General features: G+C 38.4%; 1 protein-coding gene across 5 annotated transcripts in view; it reads right to left on the bottom strand.

Annotated features, from left to right (window-relative positions):
* The window catches only part of LOC128018487 (pre-B-cell leukemia transcription factor 3-like), an 80,363-nt gene that overhangs the window by 11,401 nt on the left and 46,797 nt on the right, over positions 1-22,165 (bottom strand). For 3 of the 5 annotated variants that reach the window (XM_052604025.1, XM_052604027.1, XM_052604028.1), the window contains exons 3-5: positions 6,566-6,807; positions 4,540-4,730; positions 2,488-2,623 (exon numbers count right to left, since the gene is read on the bottom strand). In XM_052604025.1, the coding sequence (XP_052459985.1) occupies positions 2,488-2,623; positions 4,540-4,730; positions 6,566-6,807 (569 nt within the window). Of the gene's footprint in view, positions 1-1,096; positions 1,127-2,487; positions 2,624-4,539; positions 4,731-6,565; positions 6,808-22,165 lie in introns of all 5 variants that reach the window. The other 2 variants (XM_052604023.1, XM_052604026.1) reach the window with 1 other exon arrangement.

Genomic DNA, 22,165 nt, shown 5'->3' with positions numbered 1-22,165 from the left:
GAGCTCTGCTACATGTATAATGAGCTGAAATATTGATAAGTGTCGCTCGTTTGAACCGCAGGAAGATTGAAGCAGAATAACTGCATTCAACAGGGTGATGGGCCCAACACATTGTGCCCACTCATTTGAAGGGTGCACAATAACTCCTCTAGAAATGCTTAAATTCATAGTGGTTATGACCCCCCCCCCCCCCAAAAAAAAAAAGCATCATGTGACCTTGTGTGCTGCCTTTAGAAGCCAAAGCATCACACATGTACAGAGATTGTGCTCAGATAATGAGGTTGATTCATGAAGTGGTGCTTGATAAAGGCGACCAAATTTCATCAACAATACCATCAACAACACATATCACTTCACGTTTCAGATACAGGAAAAATGACAATGCAGACAATCACTGGGATCTGCATAGCCTAGAAACCGTTACAATAAGAGTGAGAAAAAAAAAAAAAAAACACCACAAATGGATACCATAGAAATGTAACTAAATAAAACTGGAATAAATTAATATTTACTATTTAAATTTTAATATTAATATAAAAAACACTGCATCTATTTTTAACCCTGTTGCAACCAATTCCTTACAAAACAAAACATTGCAACATACAAATGAATTTAATGAAAGATATTGCCAAGAAAATAAATATTTTTTGAACATACAGAACACACTGATTACATACAATGTGGGGTAAATATCTATCACAGGCATGTCAAAATGTTCAATGACAAGACATAACACAATCAAAAGGGACACATACTTTTAGCGATTTGACAATTGAGTGAAATTCTCTAGGGAAGAGTGGAGGGGGTGTTAATATGTATATTACAGCAGAAGTCTTACAACATAAATACTGTCTGATACTTGGTTTGATTACTAAGCACTCTAAATATATAATTCCCATTTGACACTTGATTAAGTGTGCAGATTTGTAGTCACTAAGTGCAGGAAAGGTAGACTTTTGGGGAACAGAGTGTAGAGTATGTTTTAACATCTTCTAAGGTACAAGTGACACACACAAACTGGTGACAGATTAAAGGAAAAGCAACAAAGAAAAACAAATGGCACAAGAAATGTGGAGCAGGAGAAGTCATGACATACCTGTGCCACTGTGATGGTGGTTCCCACCCCCTGAAGGCAAAAAAGAATGGCTTTTACAGGATCTGACTCTGAACAACCCTCCATAAGCCCCTCCCCACAGAGAAAACACATTTATTACATCACAGAGTATGCAGATATGCTCTAAGACCAATAGGTTAACAGTACACATTTTCCTTAACAACCTCTGTGACCACTTGAAAACGAAAAGAAAAGAAAAGTTTTGTCTGTGGGGAGATGGGTATGGGTGGGTATACTTGCCTTCAGGTGGATTCTGAATTGAGTTATTAGAGTGGGAAAACACTGTGATACTTTTTTTTTTATATTCCTTGGGATAATGGATCATACTGTTTGACTAAAGTCCCTCTTCTTTCTCACCGACACACATACACTCAACATGCGAGAACACATTTACTCTAAAACACAATGACTGACACAGATCACCACAAACTGTGGCATCCATCCACAACAGGGTACACTCTGTCTTCAGGCCCTGCTTGAGACTCAGCTCAGTGGAAGTATCAGACTGATGTGTTAGAGCAAACAGGTATGCATGCTAGACAGTGACGAGAGGAAAGAAGAGGACAATGAGAGACAGTGCACTGGAGAGATCTGTGATCACTGTGATCAAGCTTGGCCCTGTCCCAAATGGCACCCTCAGCACTCGCAATCCTCTTCAGAGTCTATACTTTGCCACATGGACTACTGGGTAACATTTGAGGATGCATAGTGGCTTCAAATGGGGTGCATGGGAACCTAGAATGACAAGCTAAACATCATACAAGAGAAGTTCATGTACACCTCAAGTCCATTAGATGTGCCATTTTAGACAGGGCCTTTGTGTGACATATCACAGCCAATTAGACACTGTTAGCCTAGATTATAGTACGCTGCTGAAAACAATAGCCTAAATCAGTCTAAGATGGTTTGATGGTCTTAAAGCCTCTCGGGTTTGTTTGTTGTCTGGTTTTAGAGGGTTTTTGAGTGTTTTAAGCTGATCAGGCTAGGGGACCAACTGGCCAACCACCTAAACCAGCTAGACCTCTGCTTCTGGTGACCCCTGTCCTGATGAGTTTATCTCCAACCTTATTCAAACAGACCCAAACCATTTAATCAAGGTCTTAAGGATCATTTGAAAATTTGAAGCAGGTGTCTTGGAGCCGGTTGGAAATAAACTCTGAAGGACAGTGTGAGTCCAGGAGCAGGGTTGAAGATCCCAGAGTTAGACCAGCTGAAATTAGACTAGCTTTAACCATTTTAAATGGGACAGAGTAGGGATGGCATTGGATTTACCTAATTAAACCCTGGCAAGACTTTGACCTGTTGTCAGTCATTCTTTTCAGACTATCCAACAAACGGGACGTGTGGAACATGGATGGGTGGTGTGGTCTCACCTGGGATACTGTTATGCTGCACTTCTTAGCCAGCTCCTCTTTGGCCTCTTCGCTGGGGTAAGGGTTACTAAGATGTGAGTAAAAATACTCGTTCAGGATCTCGGTCGCCTGCTTGCTGAAATTCCGCCGTTTCCGTCTGCCAAGTAGGGAAAAAACAAGAGAAGGAAGGCAATTAGAGAAACTCAAATAAAACCATGTGTGATGGCCAAACTCATAATGAAGCTGCTGGCAAGAAATGAAGTCGGGAAGGCTATTATCAGAATACATATGTAGACACACAAATGGGTGATGTTACGTTATCGTCTGAGCTCTAAGTGAAGCGTGAAATGTTCAGTGTTTAGATCTGCGAGCTTTCCCTCTCTCTTTCTCCCTCTATTGCACTTTCTTTTGCTCTGATGGGGACGTTTAGAGGTGCTCAAGCATTCCCAGTCAGAGCTGTATCTTGGGACATTAGGGAAATCAGTCCATGGCCAGCTGAACACTGTTCCTCAAGTACTGGGGCAGGGCCTGATGGAGTTGCACTTACGGCCACTCACTGCTGCCCACCCAGCCACAGTTAAGCGCTGGCTTCTTTCTCTCGCCTTGTTTAATGCCTTTCACACGAGTGGCCAGCCAAACGATTGTGCTTCCGCTTCACTTGAGTGTTCTCCTCAAGACCTCATCTGCTCTTTTCTCATGTTCACTGCATCATTTCTCTCCCCTCTACAACTCTCCAAATCTCCTCTTCCAACTGTTTGTGATTACAGTAATCTGGGCCACCTGCTGATGGCCTCCTACCCACCAAGCACAATTGACTTCTTTTCCACTCTATAAAACTCTTAACTGCTTTCAGGTGCTTAGTATGACATTGACTACGTTTACAAGCTGTTAAAATTCAGGTTATGGTCGGGTTAAGGTCACTATTTGGTTTTCTGAAACATTCGGGATAACCCGTTTACATGCGTGAGCAGAGAGAGTTACTCCTGTATACATGGAATGTGTAATCAGTCGCCAATATCCCGATGTAAACGGCGATGCACGGTTAGCGTCTGGACGTAATACGCATTATGCGTCATTTCCGATTCTTCTTCCTGTATCCAAAGACTCAAAAGACCAAGATTCCTTGCGAATAGAACATGCGCAGAACACACATTTTGATGGGGATATGCCGAAACACGTTTACAAGACCAAATATTCGGGTTAGAAAAGGGGTACCCCAGGTATAATATCCCGGTTTTTAAAAACCGGGATATGAGCATATCCGGGTTTTTGCCTGTGTTTACATGGCCGTGCGCGACCAGGTTATTACTATTATCCCGGTTTTGAACGGGTTATTGGCTGCATGTAAACGTAGTCTGTGTTCCGTGGGTGGCCTCTAGGCTCTAAAACTCTAGTCTTGGCAACACATCTTAATGACTAATGGCTGAATAATAATGAATGCATTATTGTGGTCAACTAATAACAGGCGCCATGCCATCAGTGGCTAAGCCTAAATCCTGACTCTGTAGACTAAAGGTCAAATGAACTTGAAAATGTAGCTAAAACAGGTCCCAATTCAAGTAACAAATGGCACCAAAAAGTATTTGAACACACTTAAAATCATCTGAACTCAACTGTATAGATAAAATATCAAACCAAGTGGCTTCTGCAGACAAATGAGACTTGATATTTTTCCAAGACTAACTTCACTTTACGAAGCCATTACTGTAAAACAAACTTTAGTAGAATAATGACTAATTTGTCCTCGTTTTAAAAAATATGTGTACAGCAAACATGGCAAATGTATGTGACCAACTTGAACACTAGAGAAATATGTTTGGGGAACATTTTCACCCTCACACGAAACATCCCATTGAGCAGAGTCCTATTATGAATAGACTTGATCCATAAATGGTAAATGTGACCACATCTTTTGGAGCCAATATATTTGATGGTTAACTTGAAATCATATTCTGTAATCATTACTTTCTTGCATATAGCAGAATATTAATTATTTCAAATACAACTGATAACAACTCATTTGTATATAGACATATTGTAATTTATATGGACAGATCTCACACTGATACTAACCTGGCATCGAGGAAGCGGGACCTCAAGATCATGACTGCTTCACAGGTGCTCTGTTTAAGCTGCATTTGGATGGAGCTGAATTTGCGATGGATGATGTTGACCATGCGCTCGATCTCTTTCGGCGAGATGGGCCGTGTGCGAGACTGCTCCCTCAACAGATTCATAACGTGGGTAGTGAACTCGTTACATGCCTGTGGAGAAAGAAAATTTTGAGCTGAGAATGTAGGTGTGAAAGTGCATTACACAAAAATAAATTACTTCTACTACTAAGTCTTTAGACTTAACAGCTACATGTAATAAATAATTTCTGTATATACAATTCCGGCATCGCATCTTCACTTAAACTCCAAAACCATCCTAGAGATTGACCCTCTTTTTAAAACTGTTATATACTCTCGGCACAGTGACAGAAATCCTCTTTGACGTTATTCTGCAGAAGAAGCACATCAGTTCAACTGCATTCATTTGAAGCTCTCTGGAGCAGCAATCAGCAATTTTTGATTCAGTTCAAAGCCCCACTCTTGAAAGCATGGGAAAAACACCATCCACACAGTTTGTAGTGCTGCGCAGGACTTGAACGACTTAATAGGTGAAGTCATCTATGAATGCAAATGCCGATTTGCAATTTGGCACCTGCCCAGAGCCCAAAGAATTAAACAGCTTTTCGTTAAAGCAGAGGTTCATGCATGATTAATTAGAATAACTAATTTAGGTAGTGCATACTTCAGCTCATTACTCGGAGTAAAATGTTAAGTATTTACATTTAGATAATTAAAAGGGGAACACCCTTAAGAAGGATGCATTTACCCTGGGTTCAGCCACCTATTCCACATGCTCCACATAAACGCTTGCAAGTTAATCAGACTAATTTAGCCCAATGGCTGGCTAAGCCATCAGCTAAACAACTTCCATATCATATTATAAGGATTGTTATTTACAAATAAAAGTGTTCTTCTGACCATTCTTTATTGTTCATGGTGTATTTACAGCATAAACAGTAGGGGGTCAACTACAAATAAGAGTGAACAAGAGGAAAAACCATTGTAAAATCTAGTTTAAAACACAAGTTGTGTACATGTATTCATGTTGGTTTCTGTCACACTGTGTAACCGTCAAGAAAACATGAATACATGAATGTACAGATCTCACATTTCAATCATTAAAAAAGATCATGATGTCACTGACCCAGGGGCAAATAGACATGCATCTATTACTTATTATTGTTCAAGGCATCTCTTTAAAACACCAAGCACTTCAACTGTACAGCATATCAAAAAAATAAAAAAATAAAATAAATAATAATAATAAATGAAAGGCCCTGGTTCAACTCGTCCTTGATTATGCGGAAAATAACTAAAGCGCTGAATCAAAAATTAATGTCAGCTCCATTAAAGAATCAATAAATGACTTCAATGAAGTAGCAAGTCCGGAATATAGCGACACTCTCAAATGCACTGTGCAATCAGAGGCTGCTCTCCACACTGTAACTAAAAGCGTCTGCTCAATATTTATAAGAGGACGTCTAGACTACCGCTGTTCAGGGGTCAGGTAAGTCGAAGATGTCCTTATGCCTGAATACCACAATAAATCACATTTGCTCTCAGTCGTTATCATGATAGACAGGACTGTAAAACGCAAACGCTTGCTCAGGTTTAGACCTGTGACACCTTCAGATGAAGGCCTCCAGGTCTCCCTTTAAACCTATCATAAGGCATTAGTGAAAAACATCTATTCAGACAGAAAAACAAGCTGGAATGATTCACAATCATAGGACCAATGCAAATATGTGACTGCAGATACAAAGTTCTTTTGTAGTGTTCTTGGCTCTGTACAGTACAATGTGTTTGGGCTTCATAACATAACTAGATATGCAATTTCAGTGATTACAAAGTTGGAAAAGGATTTGGTGCAAAATAAATAAAATGCTACATAATTTGAATTTGTCATTAAAATCAATTTGAGTGTTCTTGTACGAATCAACACAAACACAAACACTTCCTGTACTGTAGTGTATACTGTCATTCACCTGCTCATATTTCTCCAGCTCTGTATGGTATATCTGTCTTATCTGGGAGAGTTTGGCCCTGTAGTCAGAGTGCTCGATGGAGTTGTCAGTGGGACTGCCGGCTGCTGCCGCTGCCGCTGCCGCCGCCGCCGATCCTCCGCCCTTCTCCGGTCCTGACACTCCCTCTGCCAGAAGCATGTTGTCAAGACGCATCAGTTGTGGATCGGGTGGGTCCTCCTCCTGAGCCCCGCGGATACTTAGACCTGATAAACAACAAGAAGCGATTGGTCAGTGACATGACAAGGCTTTTTATATTCTTAAACAGTTTTGAATCAACTTATTGTACAAGACATATGACTCTTTTGAACTGTGGAACAGAAAAAAAACTATATTTTGAAGAATGTTTCAACTCTTTTAAAGTCATTTAACGTCACCTGGGCCCAAAGAGAGAAAAAAAACGGACCCCAATATTTCTAAATATTCCGTTTTGTTTTCCTGAAGTATAAAAGCCATACAGGTCTGAAACGAGTAAATGATGACAAACTCTTTTTTTTTCTTTTTGTCCAAACTATCCCCTTAAGTACACTGTACTAAACTTTATTAACTCTACATTTTCATAAAGAAATGCAATGGATACTACACTGTGTCGAAACCAGACATAATGGAACAAGTTTCCAGCAAGTTGTTGGTGTTTAAAAAAACAAAACAATAGATGTATACTGCCTCACTTGAGCAAATCTGCTGCCCTCATGAGCCATGAACAATGAAAGAGTGAATTCATTATTGACGAATGATTGAATTTCATATAGGCGTTAATCATAGGCACACTATCACACGGGTAGTGAGCTCTGCAATCAAGCCTCTGTCTGGCAGCAAATGCCACTATCTGTCAAAACAGGCAAAAATAACTCCAGATTGTATTAGAGTAAAAATATGTCGTCCACTCCGGCCCATCTCTATACTTGAGTTAAAGTGAGATGGATCAGGGCGCTGGCGGTACTGAGAGAGTGCTGAAAAGGCCCGTAGGTATGAATTTGTTGCAGTGCTGCCATCTCAAATTTTCACGGCACACTGCACACACGGTGTGTGTACTCACAGCCATACATGACAGGGACACTCACCGACTGACACACACTCAACAGTGTGATGGCACCTCTCCATGCTGAGGCGATGCTAAACAGAAAGGCGCATATGTACACGTGTCTGAATGCGCTCGCCTGCTGTTCCAAATCCACGAGTACGGGGTAATAATGAGCAGAAAGTGTTCTCACAAGTGTCGTTATGTTTTGTTGTCAACAAACTGTTTTATTATACAATCCAGTTCTGCTCTTTGCAGAGGCAAGGCTGCTTGAAATGTATGTAAATTTGCATAGCAATCGATATGAGGGTGAAAGATAGCTCATCGTGGTTGCCTGATATTCATAATGAACCTTGGAGCAGTAAAGAGCCATTAAGATTGATTACAAACTTCCCCATCATGCTTGCCTCTCTCTGTTTCTCTCACTCTGTGTGTCTGTATAATGAATTCCATTCATATAGGAGAATAATGAAGCAGAAACAAGTTCTTTTTATGAAAGATTTTAATTAAATTTTAATCTTAAGTTTTTGTAAGGGTGCTCCTCTAAGAACTCTAAGCACTTTGTCTCTGGCCTTCTGTGATTGTTATTGGGACACATCCTGATTTCTACTTTCCTAGTAGTAGTAATTGTCGCTTACCACGAGGAACCTTTTTTTTTTTTTTTGGTATCTAGAGCACCCCGGTTCACAGTTCTCTTCTATTTTGTTTTACCCTTTCATACAGAATTTTGGCCAATCAAAATGTCTACACACTTTAGACTAAACAATATTTTAGTGAATCCCAATTAACTCTCACTCAACACAGCGCTTTAAAAGCTTTAAAAACCAGACGTAGAATCAAAATAAAAATAAATAAATAAATCATGCAGCCTTAAAACAAGCTGAAATTAACATGCTATTATTCAGTTATATCAGGGGGTGAGAAATCATCATGAATGCAGGAGGAAATGTCAAGGACTAAGACGAGTGTGTATATGCTGTGGTTGGTCTGGGTATTTCGGACGGTTTAACTAGTGGGTGATTTGGGTGTTCTGAGAGTTTCTGAGAGCTTCATTACAGGCTTCATAAAGATACTGTGAGATGCTGAATCCTAAATGAGGAGATTACTGACTTTATTATTGAACTGTGGAAGGCTGGCAAGCAACTAAGCCTCTCTGTGTGTTTGACAGAGACACAAAGACACACACACACACACACACATATAATTTTATTAAACAAAAATATGTATAGAAATACACACTATTTGGGGTTGGTAAGAAGTCTCTTATGATCACCAAGACTACATTTGTTTGATAAAAAAAAAATCCAGTAAAAACAAATATTATTATTACTATTCAAAATAACTTATGTTTTTATATATTTTACTTAAATTGTAATTTATTCCTGTGATGCAAACATAATTTTCATCAGTTATTCCTGTTTTCAGTGTCACATGATCATTCAGAAATCATTCTAATATGTTGATTTGATGTTCAAGAAATATTTTTTCTGTTATTATTAATGTTGAAAACAGTTTTGCTGCTTAATATATTTGTGGAAACTGGATTTTTTTTTTTTTTTTTTTTTTAGGATTCTTTGATGAATAAAGAGTTTAAAAGTACAGAATTTATTTAAAATAGAAATCCATTGTAATTTTATAAATGTCTTGAATTTAATGCATAATTTCTGAATAAAATAATACATTTCTTTCAAACAAATAAACAAAAATGAATGAATGAATGAATAACCCCAAACTTTAGAATGGTAGTGTATAATAAGTAAATAAATATGTACATCCCTACATTTAGATGCCAGAATTCCAATTCCACAGGGCATTACTTGATTTTTATGTTGACTACCCAGTTTATTTACTATATGTGGTTCAAATCAATAGCACAAACATAATACAAGTTTGAATACATATACTCCCTAACATAATTGACCAAGGTCATACACTTCCAATTATCGGGTACATTACAACATAAACAAATATTTACACATTAATTTTATGGTTTTGCAAACAGACTTCAAGATTTGGTCCCATAGAGCACAACCACAAAAAACTAAACAAAAAAAGCCTACAATCCATCAACGCCTGTGGACAGAGTAGAGTGGACACAGACACTCTAGCTAACCCACTTTTGTAAATAAACAAAGACAAGACACTGTCAACATGAAGAGACCATTTACTCGGCTAACACAACAAATTTAAACAGCAGCACCTTCAGCCCAGCCTGGCGAGTGTGGTCGCTGCCTGGCCCGTGCAGTATTGATCAGGTGTTAGAACATGTATGTGCTGTTGATATTAGGCCATGGGGTGTAATGGTGTGAGAGGCCGAGGATGAATGAGGTCATTTGTGTGAGACGCTCAGCTGGCTGTGCTGGACAGTGCAGTGTCAGCGCGCAGAGCCAAGGCCACACCAGGGACAATATGACTCCAAGAGCAGTTACTCAACTACACATACACACAACCGATCGCCAAGACATCAAGTTCATCCACTGTAGTTTTATATAGTTTTTATTATATTCTATTATTATTTTGAATTAGTTTTTATTTCCTTAATTTCATATTTATTATCCTTTTATTTAAATGTTAGTAATTTTGCTTCGTTTTTTGTTATTGTGCTCTGTTTTTATAGTTTATATGAATTGTATTTTATCTATATGTTTAATCTCTTTTATTATATTTTATTTATTTATTTATTTCAACTGTAGTTTCAGTTTAGTACAGCAAGTGAAAATAAATGAAAATGAGAAATGTTTCAATGTTATTTCAGTGTGTTTTTTTTTTTTTCAAGTAACATTTATTCATGGTTTTATTTTTAGTCCTATTTAACTACTATGGCCCTGATTTGATGTGTTCATCGTTTTCATGTGGATTAGCCAGAATGTTCCCAGTCGGATGTTAGAATGACATTTAGCAGATGTTGTCTGTGGTTTTAGATGTTTATCAGAGGTTTGTACACAACTATGGCTTAAAAAAAAAAAAAAAAAGAGCGTGATACTTTCCAGATGATGCAATGATTTGCATGCTCACTGGGTAGCATATGCAAGTATGACTATGTTTAGGTTTGCATTTAATTTGTGTTAAGTTAGAGGAGGTAAAGGCTTAGTTCTTAAGGTTGGTTTATTTCTTCACTTTTCAGCCAGGTATATTAAATAGACCACAACTGACACATTTCCACACCGGCCTCAGTTGTCACTACCATTCTGCTCAGTGGCTCCTGAAGGACCAGAACAGGGAATGCAGCTGAGGGGAATTTACAGTGCTTTTCACTTAAACAGACATAAATCAGCACTTTCATTCAAACCAAATAATCTGAGGCCATATAGAGCTGCTCGTCTCACACTGTATATTACCGCCAAGTTCCTGCAAGCAATAACACGGCCGTTCGCAAGCAAAGCGGAAAACAGAGAGGGACGTGAGGATGTGACATGTAATGCAGTTAGAAGGTCCTGTCGCCCACACTGGCCCTGACACCTTTATCATACGTGTCCATTTCTATTTGGGAAATGGCGGGGATAAAAATGATTACTCGGCTGTGCGGAGAGCGCGCCGGGCCCCTCCAGGCTGCAGACATGGTGTATTGGTGCCACGGCAGCCCAGGAGAGCCATCCATAATGGACACGTTTGTAGACACGGACCCCCTCTTTTCTTCCACCTCCACCTGCTGCAAGAGCTTCAAGCTAACTGTGCTGTGGTTTATGGGCCACTTTCTTTTAAGAACATAAATAAGAGTCTAGTCATTTCCTGTTGAATATTTTTCACTCCCAAAAGTCTTTTGGGGTTCTCAAGTCCTTTCTCTTTAAGCTGTTATATGTATATATTCTTTGTGTTACAACAATCCTCATATCATAGTGAAAAAAAGTGTTAAAAGGGAAACCTTTTGGAAATTATTTCAAGATCTTGTGACTGTTGTGAAGGTCAATACAGTTAAAAAAATGTCCCATCTCATTAATAATATTTATGAATTTATAATTCATTTTGTGTGTGTGTTTGTGTTTTAAAAATACTTTAAGATACTTATAAAAAAATATTACATGACAAAAAAATTGAAAACCTTTAAAAAATTAAACAATGATTAAGATGGGCACTTGTTTAAAGTAGATTGCAGTGCTTACTTGATGATATCACCCGCTGTTTTAAAAAAAAATTACACTTAAAATATTTTAAATCATTGCAATGATATTATAAGGAAACAAACCTTTTGTTGAAAATGGTATAAAAGTTTTCCAAACCATATGAAACCAACATGAATACAAAAAGTGTATTCAAACAACACTGAGTATATATTGTAAACAAGAATTGTAAAAGAATTGCTCCTTTGCTTTACACACATATAATTTCACCAGATTTTCCTTCCTTTCAGTCTGAAATATTCTCCCTTCGTTCGCTTCTCTTAATCTTTATTCTTATCCGTTTTATTATAGCAAAACTTCCGGCTCACGGAGGATCCAGACAAATAAGAAACAACCAAATCTCCTCAGTATTATTACTCCAAACTAAACCCCAATATGTCTGAAATGAATTAGTGCTATCACATCCACACAGCGGGTTATTTCATCCCGAGGCCTGCGGTTTCCTTTAAGCTAAGCAGCTAATAACATTTTTAGGATGAGAAATGTAAACATCGTGCCGTGATCCTGGTAAAATAGGCTTTGAGGCGATTAGATTTTTCACTGGCAGTAAAGCTACAAATACGCAGCTGAGAATTTCCACTGCTTTAGTCACAGTTATCTGCACTGGATTTACCTAATACCTCACTCTTTCAGCATAATCTTGACGGCATGTCTAAACACCATGCACCTTTATCCAAACCCTTTACCTTCGAACTGACGCAACAATCCCAGGTAGTACTACGAAACATTCATTTTCTGCCTTTAAACATATTTATTCATTTATTTTTTATCTGATGCAAGTTCCTTAAGACTTCAACCCCGAGCCAACGCGACAGAAAGCTCTGTTCCGAGCAGCTGGGTCTGATGCAACGTTGCGGATATCATAGTAAATGGACAATAGGGGGTTGGGAGCTCGTTTGAAGAATGGAGGCAAGGCTTCACCTTCACAAGTACCCTAAAAATACACAGTACGGCGAAGAACCAGCCCCAATTAAACGCTGTGCTTTAGGCCTGTCACTCGATTTCATCAGCTCAAACGAACAACACGATGAAGGGGGAACTGTTGCTAGTGTGTTACGACTGCTTAAAAAAAAAAAAAAGACAAAAAAAAAAAAAAACTCCGAACAAAAGATTGCTGAATACACTTAGGCCTGTTTCACACTGCACAGTGTAAGCAGAACATATTTTCAAAAGCGTACATTAGTTCCAACACAAATGACGCAAACAGGCCTTATACTTAAAGACATCAGACAGACACAATATTATGGTTTTAGAGAAGTATTTAACAACCGTGTGCCGTCACAACCATTATAGTGAATTTACACCTGCTCACTCTGTCTCTTTCCTTCTATCTGTCCCTTAGGCACTGGATATGCCCTTACAATTGACCTCTGACCTCTACCTTGTTTACTCCCATCACATTAGAGTGTCCATGAGAGCCATAAAGACTCATCCCCGCAGAGTTAATGTGCAGTACTGAAGCGTGCCAAGCTCTTAACACACACACGAGCACCACAGAGAGTCGTATTTTTTTTTTTTTTTTTTTTTTTTTTGAAGTACGGTCAACAACTCGGTGAGGATGTGTGTTTGTTAATACTTACATAAACCCGAGACCAGCGATTCCCAACCAGGGATTACAGCTTTGCTTTAAATCAATGTAACTGAAATAAAGTTTCAATATAAAATAATCAAAACATAAGAACTATTATTTTTATTTTATTTTTTAAATTAATGGCTAAACATATGCACTTATAATGAAATAGAAATCAAATTGTGTACATTTGGTCAATCAAAATAAATGCAGTTAATTAAAAAGTTTCTATTTTCTAGTTTTCTAGTCAAATTACTGTTTTTTTCACCCTTACTATGAAATATTGTAAACTGGTTGATTAAAAATAATTTTATTGATAATAAATATATCCAATATAAAGTCATTAAGTTGTATTAATGCTTTTGAAGTATCTTATGCTAATTTATTTCACAATAAATACAAAAAAGTGTATATTATTACGTAATATTTGTAACATAATTAATTCCTGTGATTTCAAAGCTACATTTTTTTAAGAAGCCGTCCTTCAGTGTCACATAATCCTACAATCTAATATGCTGATTCAGTGATCAAGAAACATTTTGTTTTATTATAAACATTGAAAACAGTTGTGCTGCATAATGTTTGTGGTAACTGCAAACGTATTAAACATTTTAATAAAATATGTAAAATAACAATTTAAATAGATTTTTGAAACGTTATAAATGTCTTTTTTATTTATTGCTGGATAAAATTTTTTATCTGTTTTATGTCCCCATACTTTTGAACAGTGGTGTAAGTTTAAAAGATCATATTTCTGGTTTGTATAGATAAAAATAGTACTTGATAAGTTGTGGGGGGAAGGTTGGGAAACACTATTCTAGACAACTAAATTGTTTGTTTTCAGTTCATCCATTTAACGGAAGGCTTGAAATCCGACTGTGATGTGCTGACAGCAGAAATACTTCTCCGTGTTTGTTCATAACAGGATGAGCATCTGGTTTTGTGAAGCATCATGAGGAGACAGGAAAGAAATACATTTGTTGTGATTCAGTTATCCCCTGCATGCGAGCACTGTCTTACAGTGCTTTTTCTCGAGTGCTCTCTTTCACGCATCCACGGTCCGTGAGTTCAGTTCAATACACCTCCGACTGACCCCATAACCACTCATCCCTTCTCTTTCTGTTCAATGAGTTGCTCTGAAGCAGAACGCTGCCTATCGACACCTCGGCACGTCTAATTGCATCGACCAGCGCAGGTCTCCCAAAGCTAACTAATCGAAAGGGAATTTATTTCCTGTCAATATCTAGAAAGGTCATCTCTCTCAGAGCAGCTCAGTGCTCGGTCGTTCATAACCTTGAAAAGTGTGTATGTGGGGCTGGTTTAGCAGACAAACTGACCACACAAGGAAAATGGCTTAATAAACACACTAAATAATGTGTTAAGTAACATCTAAAAGGGTTCTGCAATGATTATGAAATCGAAAACATCAATAGCTCAGTATAAAAACAATAGAAGTCAATAGAAAGTGTGTATGTAATTGTGGTCCAAACCGAATCAGGATTACAAAACCAGCTTCCTCTCAGTCACGTCTGGTGGGAAAAACCTTAAGATCAGAGTGGATCAGATCACTTCTGAAAATCTTTTGTTCCGCCAAGTAAAACAACCGACAAATTCAAGCATGTTAATGTGTCGTCAAGTGTCCTTTTCTGTGTGTATGTGTGTGTCCATACATGAGTCTTGGCCTACATCCACATGGCAAAGAGAACGCTGAGGGGAAAGCGCCTCCGGGCTCTCTCTAACTCTCACATGTAGGGTAATTAACATGCCATTAACACATTAATACACATTAGCTATTCCCAATCTTAATGACAGACTAATTACCATACCTGAGACTGCACTGGGGAGGCCAGCGCACTGCACCCTCCCACCAAATCGACTCAGCCAGCTCAAATCAGTGCCCCAGTCACAAGCTAAAGGCTCTCTATTTCCCCACAGTCGGGGAGCACTTTACCGCGAGACCACCACATACTGCCTGTCCAGCCTGTCGACTTTGACTTTGCCTGTCGACTTAACATGCTGGACATTTTCTAAATGTAAAGTTACAACAGAGACAGTTGGAGCGACACAAGTTTCTCATAGCGAGACTATTGGTATAAAGTCTGGAATGCATTATGCTTATGGAGCGCAACAGCTGGAATTCAGATATAAAAATCCTACAGATTTTCTCTATAGAGACAGATCAGTGTAATTTCAAGGTTAAGTCAGCATGAAATAATTTTTTTTACAATTTATATTTTCTATAAGTAAGGTATTGATCAAGGTTTTGTTGTTGTTGTTGTTCTTTTTCAATATTCTAGTGAAAGGGCAGACTTGATGGAAGAAAATGGAAGAAAAGATCTGTCACTACTCCAGTTTCATTGCAAAATGAATTTATTTTAAACATAAAATTTATAAAATATTAATTTCCAATAAATTCCCATTTATCAATTTTTTTTTTCCCATTCAACATTTACATGATTTACATTTTATCATTGTTGCTGATTCAGTTATATTTTGCTGTGTTTTATGGGCTTTTATCCTCATTTTGGACCTTTTTTTGCCACTAATAATAAAGAAAAGTGAAAAGACAAATCAAGGCCCCTAAAAATATCTTGTTACTATTGCACTTCATTATGACCACTTGAAGTGTTAAGCCATAATAGTGTGTTTGGTGGAGTTTGGTGGAATGTTAAAATGGATTACAAGGTTAGTAAATTATCAGTGTTTACAGACAACAGCATGGCAGTGATGCAGGAGGAATGAAAAACGATGGAACAGTACAACTTCAACTAGGAGGAAGATGATGTTGATGATACACGGTATCTCTTCCCTCTGCACCGAATGATAAACTAATCAGGACTGTTGACAGCAATGCGTGACAATACACACACACACCTCAGAGCTGGGACAGGGCATTTAAGTTTAAACATCTGAATCTTAAAAGGCAGTGGAGAAAGAGAGAAAGAAGGAGGGAGAAAGAGAGAGACGTGACTAAAAGTGGCAGCAGTCAAGAGTAGAGGATTTCCTGTCAGTTCAGGTAGCTTGAATGTCCCTAGATGATGATGCGTTTCCTCTCCCCAGGAGAGAGGTTTGTGACAGGGTGAGGGAGAAGAGGAGGGGAGAGAAGACAGGGGTGGCAAAAGATAACCCAAACAAACATCTTGTAGACATTTTGCAAAGCATACCAAAATTAATCACTGTCCTGCTGAGGAGCTGACATTCGTCTGTAGTGACACGCAGCGTGAGAGTCCAGAGGGAGAGGATGGAGAAAGTGCGATAGAGATGCAGAGAAAGAGTGTCTAAACAAGAGGGCCTTTGTCGCTGCTTCTTTTGTGTGTGTGTGTGTGTGCATGTGTGGGTGCCCTCCTGGACATGGAGTCGGCCTGGGGCCAAAAACCACAGTGGTCAGCAAGCAGGCCTGCTTGTGTGTCTATGTGGAGGCCGGCCAAACCAAAGTGCAAGGCCACAGTGACACAGATCGACACACTTCCTCACACAGTGACCTGACGGGACCTATTCAGCATGGGCTCCTGTGCTGGATCTCACGGGGTCACTGGCTCTGGCCAGGCACAGTTTCATTCAATCATTTGTTTAGGCCATATGTATAATTAGTCACTGGTCAAGATGCTGAAGCCAGCATTTTTTGGTATACATAGTGTTGGGCGCAGTCCTAGTTGACCATGTAATAAAGAGCTAGCCTTAGTTCATAAATAATATAAAGAAATAGCATAATATATGAATCTCTAATCATTGGTGATAGACAATGATTATTTACTTTTATGATTTAGTCAAATCAATCCACAAAGCAATCTATAACCTGTGTAACCTAATGGGAATCTATATACAGTAACTTAATAAAAAAACAGTGATACATTGATCTTTATTGATTAGTGATGTCCAGTTCACAAAATAATTGTTTTGAGCCAATTATTTTTAATAAAACAATTTGCAAAACACACTATATTCTATTTTATATTGAATTTTAATGTAATTACAAAATGAATTATATTAATTTGAACTTGCTTAGTAATAATTTGCAATGACAATGTTTTAGTATTTGAACCTAAATGAACTAAATCTAAATCAGACATTTTGTTATAACAAATCTAACTTCCCAACTCCAGAACTTATTATCAGCATGAGACGGTAATCTCTTAATTCATTCAAATACAAAATGTCTTCATATTTCCAGAATTCCTTGAAATGTGTATAAGTGCTTTGAGCACTGTTATTTTCAGGATTGTACATTTCCAATTTGACTCTCTTAATTTCTAGCCTGCTTTGGGTTGTCATATTTCATGTTAATATCTTCTTTGGTTATTTGTTCTTGTCTTATTAAGCTCCTGGCCTTCATTTGTGGCCAAGGTAGTGTGCCTCTTAATGTACACCCCCAGCAAATAATGCAAATGTGTCATTGAAAGGCACTTATGAAATACCCACAGGCAACTAATCTATGCAAGCCGCCTCGTCCTTCTCCAGCACTGCCTAATTAGGCAAGGGAGAAGTATGTAAAACCAGGTCACACACACACATGCATACACATATAAAAACAGTACACACAAATGGCAGGTTCTGGTGTATTAGTGTCATTATACACACACACATGAGCACGACAGCATGCAGGGCAATAATAAAAAGCTTTGGGGCAGACGTGAATATGCTGTAATATGCAGGCACACTAATCCCAGAATCCTCTCTGCCTGCTTCTTTCATTTCTCTCGCTGCGATATGGGAGCGAGTTGGAGTGTTCCTGCATGTCAGATGCCCACATGTGCGTGTCTTTTTTTATGTGCGTGTATGTGCAAGGGCGTGTTGATAAACAACAAAAGCAGCGTTGGAAACATACAGCTGGGCCGTGATCCAGTGCCAAAGAAATGACTTTTTGCAATGGTGTCCTCTGTGCCAGACTTGACAGTCCATCATTTAAATTTGGCTGCAGTGAATCCACAGCGAAGACTCTGCCGCCTGGAGCGGAGAGAGAGAGAGAGAGAGAGAGAGAGAGAGAGAGAGAGAGAGAGAGAGAGAGAAAGAGCTCCCTCTGAAAGGTCTCTTCTTTTTTCTGAGAAAGAACTACACTCCAAATTACAGATTAGCATTGCCTTGTTTTCTGCATCCCGAGGCAGGAAACCTGCGGAGCTCTGATCACAGAGGATGCACATTCACCACAGAACTCGCATGCAATTATTTGAACAATAACACTCTATTACATAGTGCAAGAGCACACAAATCAGGTGTGAAGGAACAAGGAAGATGGTCTAAAGTTCCCTAAAATTCCCGTAAAATCCCTGCTGATGCCTACAGTGGTTCGTTCACCTACACTAGCCCATTAAATGGACCTTAAATAGTCAGTTAACCCAAAATGACTTTTGTCATCATTTACTTAAAAAAAAAAAATAATAATAATTAGCACAAACATAGCACAATTAGTGTTTATTGATGGATAGTCTCCTATATTGTGCATATAATGGTGTAAATATAGCAGTAGAACGTGCTAGAAGTTAAAAGTGTTGTTAGGTGCAATGACCTTTGAAAAAAGAATTCAGTATTCTTTTACAGCTTTATGTTATATATATATATATATATATATATATATATTAGTGCTGTCAAAATTAGCGCGTTAACGCATTCGATTAATTTGAAATATTTAACGCGTTAAAAAAAAAATAACGCAATTAACGCGGTTGCAGTTTTTTTTATTTCCAGTTGTGGCCTATGTGTGTTCAACGTGCAAAGAAATATGGATAAGACCAAGGAAGGACTTTTAGACGGAAAGTTTCAGTATAAAACTCTGCCGGATTACTCTTCAGTCTGCCACAAGAAACATTACTCTTCATTTAGTCTGCCACAAGAAACAGCAACATTAAAATCATGAACTCAAATGTCATTGTTTAAATAAAAAAATAAAAAAAAAACAATGACTGTAACAGTGTGTAAATCAGACCTCTCTGTAACGCTAACGTTAATAAGCTTAAACAAAAATAACGAAATAATTGTGTAGCGGAGTATTTTTTGAACACATTGCCGCGAACTGTCAATCACCCCTGTACGCGTGCATCACTGTCCTCCTCAGCTGCAGCAACTTGCGCTCTCTTCATCAAGCTTTAAAACAAAAAGGGGACAAAAAGATCATATTGTCTTTGTGCATAGGCTATAGATTAATTAGATAAATGAATATCTAAATTTGTGCCTTGCCGTCTACGGTATTTTTTTAGAACTTAGAAAAAAGATGCTGCAGCCAATGAGCAGCCAGCGGGGGCTGCAGGACGACTCAACCTCCGCAGACAGTTTTTAATGTTTATCAGACAATAAATACTCAAGATTTTGCTTTAGTATAACTCACAACGAGTTTCACACACCTTCTCCGGCCACGTTGAGTTGTTGACACTTAACAGTGGGAAAAGCGACACATGCGCTATTCACTTGTATAACTTAAGGGTGAATGGGTAATGTAGTTTCTGCTCTGGGTGGGATGAATTAGGAAGCTCGCATTGTGAAGGGCGCTCTGAAAATCGGCAGTGCAGGTAAAAGATTAAAACCTCTATTAAAACAGATGTCCAAACGAGCGTACCGGTACGCTACAAGCACGTTCTGGGCGCACAGAGAGGTGGCGGTAAGCTCAAGAGCTATATTTGGAAGTGGCGGTACTGAGTACCGGTGCGGTACCGGCCCACTTAAGCACTGACAATGACTATACTTTGGAATTTTTTTGCAGTCCACTTAGAATTCAACATGGAAATCATTTTTGTTTTTTATTGGCATTGATTGTTTTGAAATTCAAATGGTACTTACATGCCTGTGTTTTTATTTCTGTAATAAATATGGCTTTCAAGCCAACAGTTAATTTGGAGGATATTGATGGTTTATTGCAGGTATGTTGTTTACATGAGAAAATCTGTGTTACAAGTTAAACAAAAATTCCAATAAACAATCATATTTTGAATTTAAATAGTTTCTTTGTCTTGAGTTTACATCAATTATTTACATTTTACATTTAAATATCCAAAAAGTTTCAGTCTTTTAATTGCGATTAATTGCGATTAATCGCGATTAATTTCAAAAAATTGTGCGATTAATTAGTTAATTTTTTTTAATCGATTGACAGCACTAATATATATATATATATATATATATATATATATATATATATATATATATATATATATATATATATATATATATATATATATATATATATATATTTAAATGTATTTGTTCACACATCTCTTAATTTGGGTTTAGAGTCTGAACTGTGGCATCAGACCTTTAAAATTTAAATCACAACTATTCACAACATCACACCTTTTCATTACAAACTGCACTCCAAAACCGAGAGCTCATCTTATCGTGAAATGTTGAAGAGAAAGAGAGGTGGAGAGGGAGATAAAGAGAGAGAGAAAGGACTTGCTTAGCTAATTATAGTAATTAACAGTTACAGATTTAATTGGAGGGGAAGACATTAGAGGGGATAGCGTTTTGTCGGTTGTGGTCAGGGTGGACCAGTGTCGTGCCAGCGTGCCTTTGTCTCGGGGCGAGGAACAGCACTCGTTGACACGACATGCGTCAGGTTGAGATGCCGGGGCTCGTCAAGCACGCACAACAGCCATCGCTAACGAGCTAGAGGGTTAATGAGAGCATGCACGCTCTCCACAACAACAGCACCATTAGCCTATCCTGCCAGCAAACAATTCAATCTCAGTGTCTCCTTTCTTCTCAGGACTTGACGCTTTTAGCCACCTCAGTTCAGTGGATTCATGCTGAACATGAAGCTTTGAGAGCATTTTGTGGGCTGAGGCTGTTATTATTATCCTTTTTTTTTTTTTTTTTTATGAAACAGATGAGGGGCAGCATACACTTCATCTCCATTTTCAAGCCGACTGCAGTGGCGACTGACCTTTTCAGATTGAATTGCCTAATGTTTCTGTTCCACGTGTATATCATTTCCACAAAAGATCAGCAAGCCGGTGCAGTTTCAGGTCAAACACAAGGCATTACATGCACAAAAAGCCCACCCCCCTTGCTTGCTCGCATTTTCCCTGCCCCCTGTCCTCTTTCGCTCTCTCAGCTTAAAGAAGCTGGCACTTATACCGTAAAGTGCTCGCTCGATTCACAGGATCGTCTTTCAAAATGTGTTTGTGAAATCCCACACTCCTTTGAAATGCAAGGGGATTTATTGGAACATGGTCCATTGAGAGATTCCGAGACATTCTCCCTCCTTTTTTACCAGCCCTCTAAAGCCCTTTATCTCCTTGCCTCCACTCTCCTGCTCTCGCTCCCTCTCTCTCTCTGTGATTGTTGTTCGCCAGTCTGTGTTGGGCAATTACAGCACAGACTGAAAAATGAGGATCTTCCGCTGCTGTGTCCGTCTTTTTAATAAGCTTTGGTAAAGATGACCAAAGTTCGATATTCTCGCAGTGGGGCAGTGGAAAGGCGGATTTTAAAATATGAGTAAACAGTGTTTAGGATTTGGGAGAGGAGGGCGGGGAGGGGTTGTCTCCGTCTTGCTTGCTCTTGTTGTTCCCTTTCATTTCTTGTGCGCTCTGTGTGTTTGTGCATATAAACTCGAGGGCTTAGCGCAAGAGAGACTTCCGCAGATGACTTCTGCCTGCTTCTTTTGGAGCTTCGCAGCAGTTCACAGATTTGAATATAAATGTGTATTGCAGGGAGGTTTTTTATTAATAAGATAGAAATGTCTTGGTAATGGATTTTAGTTTCCTGAAAACAAACATTGAGGCCTGAAAGTTTGCATGAAGTAAGGTGTACTGTATATCTGTAGTTAATTTAACTGCTATAATGGAAAGTAAAGACAAAAATGTACTCTGGTAACCATAATTTCCAATAAGTAAATAAATAAAGTACAGTCTATTTTTTTTTCCTTT

Source organism: Carassius gibelio, chromosome A8 (genome assembly GCF_023724105.1).
Source record: "Carassius gibelio isolate Cgi1373 ecotype wild population from Czech Republic chromosome A8, carGib1.2-hapl.c, whole genome shotgun sequence".
In the NCBI taxonomy this organism is placed as follows: Eukaryota; Metazoa; Chordata; class Actinopteri; order Cypriniformes; family Cyprinidae; genus Carassius; species Carassius gibelio.
This window is presented reverse-complemented; position numbering and strand designations above follow the sequence as displayed.